The following is an 11,327-nucleotide window of genomic DNA, read 5'->3' on the forward strand; positions in this document are numbered from 1 at the left end:
TAATAAAGCAGCAAACTGTGGTTGGCGTTGAAACTGCTCCTGGAAAAAATGGCCCCCCAACGAATGTATTTTAGTTACATTCTCTTTTGCACATTTTGAGGCTGTAGTAAAAAATAAACATCAAAGGCTATATGTGTTAAAAATTTTTTTTGTGTAGAAAATGGAAATTGTTCCTCCACTGAGCAATGAGAGAGCTCTTCTGACAATGTGCTTAGCCTCCCTGAAAAAACTCACCCACGACAGCCTGTGACCACCGAACAGTGTGCAGTGTGCTCAGGGTTCTGACTTTTTATTTTTTTAATGAAGCATAGTTGGTTTGCAATGTTGTTTTAGTTTCGGGTGTACAGCAAAGTGATTCAGTTATATATATATATATATTTTTTTTTTCAAATTCTTTTCCTCTATAGGTTATTACAAGATATTGAATATCATTCCCTGTGCTATATAATAGGAACTTGTTGTTTACCTCTTTTATATATAGTTGTGTGTATCTGTTAATCCCACGGTTCTGACTTTTGTTTGCCCTTTTAAAAATATCCCTGTCTGGAAACCAGACTATTGCAATATTTTCTAGCTCTTTCTTTAGGATCTACCACCATTAAAAAAAAAAACCTGAACATTTTTGGAAGAACTTAGGTGCCGAGCAAGACCAATGTAGCTCTCAAGGAGAAGAGGAGACAGGCTTGCTCTGTGGTGCTCCCAGGCTATACTTGATTTATCGCTCATACCTTATCATTTCATTCCCCATCAGAGATCAGAAAGGGTTCATCTTAGGAGTCCTAGTCTTCTAAGAGGATGTCCAAGAGACCAAGAATCAAAGCCAGACGGCCGCCAAGGCAAGTAAGCAGATTTGCAAAATGTCAGTCACATATTTCTCCCAAAGGACATGGTTTCAAGACCCAGCAAGTTGAATCTTTAACTTTGAGCCACTTTTGCACAGGCCCCACAAGTTTACGCAAAGGAGCATCAGTCTTGACACCAGCAGAGCTGTTGAATGAGCCCAGGTAGCCAACTGAGATTTCTATTTGGAGTGAACTTTTACCGGGGGGGGGGGCTCAGATGTCTGGGGGATCCCACTGTTTGAAATGAAAATCTGAAAATCTATCTGAAAATAGACACATAAGGACCATGGGCTGGGAAGACAGCGTTGTTCAAAACGTGAACAGTTCTCTGAATGAACAATGATCTTGGAGCAAAACAAAATGAAAGATTTACACTGTTTCCTATTTCAAGGAAAATTTGAGAAAAAGACTTTTTTTTTTCTCCCCCTAAAGAAGGCATTGACTTGCAGGGAGGTAGATTTGTATCCAGACTCAGGAAGTAGACAGGGCCAGCAATTAACGAAGCAAAAATACTCTGTAACTTGTGGAAATTCACAGTATCATTAAGTGGGATATTATCTGGCTGTCATATTTCAGTCAAAGATAAAAAATGTCTTTAGGTAAATTCATGGAGGGTGACTTAAAAAAATTTTCCCTCAAGAATTTCTGTAGAAAAGAATTCTCTTACAAAAAGAATAAAGGATGTAGGGTGTTGGGCCAGGGGTTTTGAGAATTCACAAAAGGGAGGGAGAGAAAAAAGGCAACTCTTTCCAGTTACTGATGGATACATCAACCTGGGGGCCAGGTGTGCTGGCTCTTAACAAGTAACACTCCCGTCCATACAAGGCTGGCTGTTTTTCTTTCCCAACGGTGTGTGAGTTAAGTGTGCTTCTGGGTTTCGACTGTGAAAATAGGTGTGACCTTGACTCCCCTTTAACCAGCTCCCTGCTTGTTTTGCCTTCAGTAAATCAGGAATAAATAGCACCCTCCCCTACTCCCCAGCATCCACCTGCAACTTCCAAGAAGGACTGAAGGAAGAACTCAGAGTTCCCCTGTGTATATTTTCAAAGCACTGCTGATGTGGAAGACATACGAGACGAGACATCACTGGGAAAAACCAGGATATCTGCCTGGGACCAGTCTTTGCTAGCATGACATCCATTCCCAGCCACCTTCTCTCTGTTTCCTTCCCCTTTGCCGGCTGGCAGCCAGAGGGGGAGTAAAGGAGGAGTTTGTAGAGAAGGGCATCCTTTCCTGAATAAAAAAGATGGCGCTCCACAAGCTGATGGGTTTGAAGTCCACCTTCTCCTTTCTGCCTGGACAGATCTGAGATGCAGGCCAACTCACAGTGGGGCCAGCACACAGGAGCATCCTGGCCACACTGTACCGGCCCTGGACCACTCACTCTGAAACTCCCTGCTGTATGCACCAGACCGATGCCCGGCTGCTTGAGCTGCTGTAGTCAGGTTTCCCTTCAGGTGCAGCCAAACAGAGCTCTCACTGGTAAACCCTAGCAGGAGCTTTTTGCTCTTAATCTCACGGTAAGAAAACGCATCATTTCAGTCGCCTGTTGGATGCAAGGTTTATTTTTCCTCTGAGTTCTTTCTGTCCCTTCTCTGGCATCACTCAATGTCATCAGGAGAGCAGAGGGGAAGCGGAAGAAAGATTTGGGGAGAGAGAGAGAGATTCAGGAAGCTAAGAGAGGATGAGAGGATGTCTCTCCAGCAGGGAGGGATGTCTGGACCATCCAGAGGAGCGTTCCCCTTACTTTGCCAGCATGCCAAATATTACATGAAGTTTTAAACTGTGTTGTGTGCAGGAATCACCGCGAGTTCTCTGAAAGCACCTCCTAATTATGTTCACAGTCTGCAAAGCTCTTAAAGGAAATGCTCCCTTCCTATCACTCTGGGACATCGTACTTTTTTGGGGAAAAATAGGCCAAGACGGACACATCACTTGAGGTGCACTTTATTCAGCAAACAGGCTGATGCAGAGGACTGGTGGCCCCAAGGGGAAAGAATGGGGAAGCTCAAAGGAATACAAGCCTCAGAAAAAGTGTTTTGTAGGTTTTAAGATCTGTTCTGGCACCAACACGGCTTCTGGAGAGTTCTTTGAAGAATGGGAGTTAAAAAAAGTTGTTTTTGAGATAATATGGGAAAATGCTGGCCATGTGAGAAATGGTAGGATCACTATTCCCCACCAGAAAATAAAATAATTTAAAAAAATAGTTTCTTCAGACTAAGACAATTTTTGATGCATTTTACTGTACCTCTCTCACACATTCAAAGATTTCGAACAGGAACTCTGTCATTAAGAGGCAAGCACATCTAGAACATTATTACTCCCTTTTGCAGAACTCAAACGAGACACAGAGACATCTCATGACTCATCTAGGTCACTAGGAAGTTACCTGAGAAACTGAAAATTTGCTTGAGTTTCCTGTGCAGCCTCCACTCCCACCCCCAACAGGACAAGCAGCTAAGATAGATGCCTTCCATCCTGGGTTTGGACAAATACATGGTCAGAAGCATCATCAGAAGCACAGAGCCAGGGATCCTGTGGTGGTCCCCTGGGAGACATGGCTTTTTCATTAAGAAGGGCCTTCAGGAGAATAAGGCAACCCCAGGGCTCTCAAGGAGGAGACAGTCCTGCCAAGATTCCTGTGACAGATGTCCTGATTAGCCTCGATACTGAAAAGATAAACTTGCTGAGTTACATCAAGGGTCCTTGCTCTCCCTCTGTCCTCTTTATGGGTACTTACAAGTGAAGCAAGGGTGACGTGGAGTTGAAGAGGTGGGCTGATTTACTACCACCTCCCACAGCCCACTGGGGCCCCGCCACCCCACCTTTGCCCAGGCTGGACTCCCCACTTAGACCCCCCCCTTCCCTCTCCTCTTGGTTCCCACCCTCCACACCATCTCCTCCCCAACCCTGGGTCTCTGTCTCCAAGGAGTCTTTCCCACATCCCTCAGGGCATCGTGACCTCTCCTTTCTGAGACTGGACAGCTTGGACTCAGTGTGCTCTTAGAAAACTGGACATCAATAGCCACAGCTGACATTAACTGCCCGTTTTCCATGACTGCACTAAGCACTTGACATGGTTGTTTAATTCATCCCACTCAGCTGCCCTCACAACAGGTACCGCTACCACCCTCGTTTTATAGATAAGGAAACTGAGGCTCAAGAGAGAAGCTGCTTTGTGCTATTTGGCCAAAGTCGGAAAAACGGAAAAGAAAGAACACGGCAACCCTGTACTAAGTCGGTGTGTTTAGCATCCTGCCCCTTCGCTTTTCTGGTTGTGGCTGTTCTTACGAACTCCTGGGCTCTGTCCCCGGGACCGGTGCCCCGCAAGACCTTCTCTATTCAATTCTGCATGTGCAGTGGCCATGGAGCCTCCCTTTGCCCCCAACATCACTTGCTTTCTCAGTCGAGGGGCAGGTCTTTTCAGGGTGCACATTTCAGATCGATTTCAAGAGAAAGAAATCTCCTGGCCACGAACTTGCTTCCAAAAGCTTGGCAGTGGCTTCTTGCCATTTAGACCCTGGCTCAGTGGCTGTTTCTGAAGTTGCTTCTGTTCCTGGCGACTCACTATGAGCAGGTGCGGGGCCTCCTGCGGCCTGTGCCCCACCCCCACTGATGGAGTGTGTCGTGGGAGGGAGTTACAGGGATGGTCCCCGCCCTTGACCGGAAAAGCAGAACCAAGGAGGTGGCATCTTTGGGGGACGGCTTTTTGCTATTTTCAAGCTTCAACATTTCAAAATTGCCTTGTCATTTTTAAAAGGTTTCTTAGCATGCAAAGGGACTTAACAGGCAAAGGGGATGATTGTGAGTTTAGATAGATTTTAGCACATTTTTTTTTCTTAGTTTCAAAATGTGTGGCAGTTTCAGAATACTGAATTCCATCTCACGTGAGGGAGCTGGGCACTGACTCTTCCACATCCAGGAGAGCACTTAAGAAAAGTCCAGGTCCCTTGTGGGTCAAAGAGAGTCAGGCTTGCTAAGACAATCTGTTATGTATTGAACCGTGTGCTCCCCAAATTCATATACTGAATTCCTAACTTGTAGTATTTCAGAATGTGACAGTGTTGGGAGACCGGGTCTTTACAGAGATGAATAAGATTAAATGAGATCATTAGGGTGAGCCCTAATCCAGTCTGACTGGTGTCCTTATAAGAAGGGGACACTGGGATACAGAAACGTACAAAGAGAGGACCACATGAAGAAACAGGGAGAGGACAGCCACCTACTAGCCAAAAAAAAAAAAAAAAAAAAATGAAACGCTCCACCAGGATTTGCAATGAGATTTCTGGCCTCCAGAATCTTGAGACAATACACCCTGTTGTTTAAGCCACTCAGTCTGCGGTCCTTTGTTAGGGCCGCAAAATAATACAGAACTCACACTGGGTCTGGTCCCTAGTGGAGTCGATGGCTCTCTGTGATCTTAAATCTTCAGCAGAGCCAGAAGTGTCTTCCTAAATCATTCTCTGAAAAAAGTGGCAAACTGAGGCTCCCAGAGAAGCATGCTTCACGCACTCAGCCTCGGATGCCGCGATGCCCTTTCAAAGATGCCTCGCGGAGACGGCGGCAAGTCAGCCTCGCTGAGATTTTTACCTGTGGTTCTAGGAACTCGAAGGCGCATTAGCAGTCAGGCTTCGCACAGACCACTAAGCCACTTCTAAGAACAAGGCTACCTGCGGCGCCCTGCAGACATGTGCACGCGCGCTTCCTCTTCAGGCCTCCTGCAGCTCCCAGGGCCCGCACGCCGGACCTTGCCGGGGAACCCAAGCTCGGGTTCTGCGAGGACTCGGCGCTGTGGAGCCTGTGTGACCATTCCAGGGAATTTCAATCGTACCTCATCTTCTTGCACGTGAAGCGAGAGCCTGGTGCGGTGGGGTGGCAAAGAGCGGCGTTCTCTGTGGTAGACCACATTCGTTTTGCATGCCAGGCTCTCAGACTCTCGCTTGCCTGTCGCTCAGAAGGAACGATGCTTTGCTTGGTCCCCCACCTCTCTTTCTCCTCAATTTCCACATGGGTATCTTGCTAAAAAATGAGTTATGGGTTTCCTCCAGTAAGAATTGCCTGCACTGATAAAGTACCATCCCAGGAAGAAAACAAGGTCCCCCTTCCCACTGCTGCTCCCCCCCGTGCCCCTCCCCCGCCCCCAGCTTGCAGGGAGGTGCAGCTGCCGAGGGAACGCATGCTGTAAATTATAGGCGGTGAGAAAAGACCCCAGTGCTGAGCATCGCTGATGGCCAGGCTGCAGAACCCGGGGTACCAACTCTGAGAACACTTTGTAAGAGAAAAGGGTGACTTCTAGCATCATGCCCTAAGGCAGTGTCCACACAGTACCAAAAGCCAGGATGTTTGGCCACCTGTCCAGCTCTAAGAAGTGGTACGGACAGCTAACCCAGACAATTCAAACCCTCAGACTGACCAATCACCTTGATAAAATTAGCCCTGAAATGGCCAAGATGTCCCTTTGAGTCTCTGAAATTAAATCTCAATATTATATTCTTGAGTTAGAGATTATGAAAGGCCCCAAGCTCCTTTTACTGAGAGGAAGGAGTGAAAAGACCTTCTTACGTGAGCCCTTCTGAGTCCTGGTTGGGGTCCTAGGGTGCTCTCCACTCTGCCCCCTTGAAAACTCACTGTTTATAACCTGGGGCAGGTCAGTGCCAGTCCAGGGGACACGGGGGCTGTGGGGCTGGGGCCGGGGCCGGGCTCCTCTTTCCCGGCAACTGTGCGGGCCACCGGGTCCCCTCATCATCTTTGCTGTCCCACCAGAAAGGACAGAAGGGAGGCCAGCACCACACACCAAAATCCCAACCATGACCCAGTGGAATGTTGAAAAATTTCCTGGATCTGCCTTCCTGAGTTGATAAAATAGGAAACAATCATCGTTTGGAGGATGCATTGAAAGCAGAGGAAAGGCAGGAAGATCATTTTTTTTTTTCTGTTATTCTACAGATATTGCTTCCTTTGCTTGTTAGTGGCCCAGAGGAAATGCAGCAGGAGGCTCACAGCTTCTCAGCAGCGGCCACGTTTCTGCCGCAGGAGCCCCAGCCGCGAGGATGTGTGACTCATACCCACCGCATGATTCAACTTCACTAAAATTTCCTCAGCTGCCAGTAAAGAAGCACTTGAAAACCCTTTAATTTGAAGCTTTGAATCGGTTAATGACTTGCTTTCTTGCCCTTCTCCTGAAATCTTCCCCCTCCCCTTCCCAACACACACACACACACACACACACACACACACACACACACACACACACAAACACGCAGCTTGCCAAGTGTTTAAATTTCAGAGACCCGGAAACATCAAGGCTCCATGCATCCACAATAGCCTTTGTTGTGACAGAGTGGCTGGCAGGCCTCCGCGTTCCTCGGCGCACTTGGCCGTGTGGATACATAATGAGTCACAGATACTACTTGGGTGCATGCGCGAGTTCGAGTTTGTCGCCAGAAAATTAATTGTTCCCCCGTCTCATCCATCCCGCTTTATCCCAGCTCTGCCAAACCATCAAGCCACACTGTGCAGGCCCTGGTCAGGGTGCTTGCCCCGACACATGGTAATGCCGCTGTGACATTTCCCGGTTATGATTTTTGTTGGTTAAAGCACGGCCCCATTTTGCCACCAAGGAGACCCAGAACGCACATGCACACACAGGTACTCACACACTCAGAGGTCAATGACAGCTTTGTATATTTCAAGAGGCAGATTGCAAAAATGCAGACAGGTACTCCACACACGAGCTGTCCCTATTAGGGAACATGCCATCGGGTCACTTCAGCTGCTGCAAACGCTTAATTTAGGAAACATCTTCGTTGCTCTTGGCGAAACAGACCTCTGTGCTCTGCTTTTTTTCCTCTCTTGAAAGATGCTGGCTGCCTCTCTGCGCTGAGGCAGCAAGGAATTACCCAGTATTGCCCCATCCAGGGGCTTTCAGCCTAGACAAGTCTGCCCGGCTCCCGTGCTCTCTGCCTTTTGGAGACAGCTGACTTGTTACTTTGTCCCTGCCATCCCCGCCGGGGCTGGTCCCATGGGTCTCGGGGAGCCTACCTCCGCCTCCGCCCCAAACTGGCACCGGCCCTCCTGGCCAGCTCTGCCTTTTCCCCGCTGTTGCCCGGGGGGAAGGCTGGCGTGCGGGCCACACAGCACGCCGGGTGCAGGACAGCTCAGTCACAGTCATTCCGGGCAAGGGGCAACAGAAGAAACCCCAGAGAGCTTCATGCAAGCTCTGTCATCTCAAGGACTTTAATCAGGGGCAGCCCAACTTACTCTCAGTTGACAAAGTTCTCACACACCGACTGAACACTTCCGCAGCTCAACTAAGTGTTTATTAAAACATTTCTGAAGAGCGACCGCCTGATGAATAAGTAATCCAATAGCCTTGTAATCATACGCCTGAGTTTGAATTCCTCCCACAAAACAGACAGGGGATCGGCCGGGGCCGTCTGCACCAAGTTACAACAGGCTGTCATTTCATTCTCTGCAAAGCTGAGCAAAAGTAGATATTAAAAGCCCAGAGTGTACTCACCTCTCATGAAGCACTGTGGGTATGAAGGAAATGACTCAAATATGCTGTCTGAAGCCATCGCTTCCTCCTGAAAAGGCACCCTCTTCTGAAGGCGGGGGGTTCAATGATTTCTTTTACCTTAAGAGCAAAAACCCAGAAAGGTCACCATTTTAACCCATCTAACCTCACCCCCAACCATGGTTCCCTACATCTCCTTTTTTACCCCCCTCCTCGACACCTCTGGGGCTCCCCGAGCCCTATGAAAAAAAATGTACCTTTGCGAAGATAAATATTCAAATTGTTAAAGATTAAAAAAAAAAAAAAAGCGGCGTCTTGGCTGTGGGTTGGTGATGTTCAGCGCTCTGCGAAACCCTGTGGTTTGCAGTCAGTGTGATTCGTCCTGCGTGCTGACCACTATGCCGGGCTCAGACTTCTGACACTGCCAGGCTACCCAACTTGTGGTTCTGTGGTTGTTTATGAGGCCCAAAGAAGTTTTCACACAACCCAAATTACAAATTTAACTGTTCCCCTTTCCTCCGCCCATCTTCATTGGTTCCTGCCAATCACGTGACTCCAGTGATGTCAATTTCTTTTTCTTTTTTTTTTCCTCTAACTTTCTGAGCAATGCCCTTCCTTCCCTCCACCTGCCCTCCCCCAAGACTGTGCAAGAAAATAGCTGAGGAGACTTTGCAAGAGAGGGACTGGAGAAAAAAGTGACTCAGTCTCTTATTATATCCATGGGCTTTGCTGATTTGGTACAACTTGAGTCCTGTTGTTGTTATTTGTGGTTTTAGGGATGCCTGATGATTTTGATAAAAATTTCATTGCTGCTTATTCAATAGTAATTCAAACCCTGGCATCAGGTGGCTGCTCAGACAGGATGTGGAACCCATCGTTTAAGACACTGGGCATGGGCTCAGGAGCATTCAGCCCTTGGTAAAGACCATCCCAGCAGTGAAACTATAAAAGGAAAAGCAAAACAAAAGGAAATGCTTTGACGAGAGTCTGACCCCTGAAAGGGTCTAGCAACTTGCTGGTACTTTAAAGCCTGAGAAAAGGAAAGCATCATTTTAATTTTGTGACAAAAAGCCCATTTTAATAAAACCCAAATGATGTGGTTTTGTTCCTCCTAACATCTTCTCAATAAAGAGATAAATTCATGTACCCTCTCTCTCTCACACACACACGTTGAAATGAGGAAGCTAAAGGAAAACAAAGAAAAGAGAGATTCTGTCTTTGGGCTCAAAGATACCTTGCAACTGTTAACTTTTTATTTTCACCCAGGGAAGATCCTGTATCCCTTTTGTCTAGTTCAATTCACATCAACGGGCTAATTCATACCTGTAGGTAAAACTCTGCCCAGCGCTACTGGAAATGCACTTTGAATGCGTTAAGAAGACGTCATTATAGGCTATTACAAGGTACTGAATATACTTCCCTGTGTTATTCAGTAGGACCTTGTTGCTTATCTATTTTACATATAGCAGTTAGTACAACGAAAAAGAATATGAAAATGAATATATACATGTATAGGGAAAAATGAACCACTCTGCTGTACGTCAGAAATTAACACAACATTGTATATCAACTATACTTCAATTAAAAAAACAGAAGATGACTTCATTACAGGTAGAGGGACCAGAGGGGACGCTTCTCCCCTTCCCATGGGGTTGACTCAGGAGAATTATGTAGCTCATCCTCTACCTTAGGAAAAAGACATGCCTACTTGGGAGTGCGAAAAATAGGCTAGCTCTGCATGTGGGCTAGCACACGGAGCACGCATACTTATTTATTTTTCCTGTCCATAGGTTTTACCTGTTAACAAACAAAATAGTGTTCATTTCGGGGTTCGAAAATAAACACTCTCTTTCCCCCTTAATTACTTTATTTCTTTTGCTGCCCTCTATGTACATTCTCCACGGCCCTCTGTACAGTTTCAATGCACACATTCAAGACACTGTGAAAGGGGGTGGGAAGGGACAAATTGGGAGTTCGAGGTTTACAGATACTAACTACTATATATAAAAAATAAACACCAAGTTTCTACTGCACAGCACAGGGAAGTATATTCAGTATCTTATAGTAACCTATAATGAAAAAGAATCTGAAAACACATGCATGTATGTGTATGACTGAAGCATGATACTGTACACCAGAAACTGACACAACATTGTAAACTGACTATACTTTAATTAAAAAAAAAGTTTGTTCGAGGAAAGAAAATGACACCATCAATGCTCCCAAGGAAAATGCTTTTCGGGGAAAGTTCTGAATATTTTATTACAGACTATTCAACAAATTGTAATTTTGAAGAGAGGACCAAATGAATTTGTTTTATTTAAGTAAAAAAAAAAAAAATCATTTGAAAAGAAAAAAAGAGAGACACACCGTGTAAGACGAGCAGTTTGCAAATGCCAAGCCTGGATTCCAAGCTGTGTCCATGACACCGTGACAACCAGCAAAGGCATTTTGTAAAGTCAGTACTATCAGGGCACCCCCTCGGGTTTTGCCTCACACACCAGTGATAACATGTTCACGGGCAGTGGAGCAGGGCCTCTGAAAAGAACAGACATGATTTTTACTTACTCTTGTTTTGACTAAAGCAGGAATTGAAACTCAAGAGCCGGCTTTCTCCCAGACTTGTGTGAAGTTAGCTTGCCAAATGTTGACACCTTATTAATATTTAAGAGAATAATAATGTGTGTATTTCTTGTATGAAGTTTATGAAGCTCTCAATGTAGCGCGTGTTGCAGAGACCTCTCAGTGCAAATCCCTTGTTAAGATAATTAACAGGATGTTGCTGCGCTCCCTGATAAAGTCAAGTCTGGTTAAGCCCTGTATCAGAACCTATTTTCTCTCTTCTGTGCTTAATACTCCCCGCAAGGCTCCTTGGAGCTCTGTGCTGTAACAGGCTGCTGCCACTTCAGAGTCAACTCAGACTTAATAATGACTGCGAAATTCAAGTGGTGATGCAGCTAAATCCCTTG

At 46.2% G+C, this 11,327-nt stretch overlaps 1 protein-coding gene and 1 long non-coding RNA gene across 4 annotated transcripts in view; one reads left to right on the top strand and one right to left on the bottom strand.

Moving 5' to 3' along the window:
- Positions 1-8,845, bottom strand: part of RUNX1 (RUNX family transcription factor 1) — a 236,976-nt gene extending 228,131 nt beyond the window's left edge. The window contains exons 1-2 of one of the 3 annotated variants that reach the window (XM_064475710.1): positions 8,616-8,845; positions 8,362-8,478 (exon numbers count right to left, since the gene is read on the bottom strand). In XM_064475710.1, coding sequence (XP_064331780.1) covers positions 8,362-8,419 — 58 coding nt within the window. In that variant the 5' untranslated portion in view covers positions 8,420-8,478; positions 8,616-8,845. The remainder of the gene's footprint in view (positions 1-8,361; positions 8,479-8,615) is intronic. The other 2 variants (XM_031459300.2, XM_031459295.2) reach the window with 2 other exon arrangements.
- LOC135318513 (uncharacterized) lies at positions 422-2,739 on the top strand. Its single transcript, XR_010376626.1, has 2 exons — positions 422-1,004; positions 1,786-2,739. It is a non-coding gene; the product is annotated as an uncharacterized LOC135318513 (long non-coding RNA).
- Positions 8,846-11,327: the final 2,482 nt, after the last annotated feature.

The sequence above is a fragment of the Camelus dromedarius genome, chromosome 2 (genome assembly GCF_036321535.1).
Source record: "Camelus dromedarius isolate mCamDro1 chromosome 2, mCamDro1.pat, whole genome shotgun sequence".
NCBI lineage: Eukaryota > Metazoa > Chordata > Mammalia > Artiodactyla > Camelidae > Camelus > Camelus dromedarius.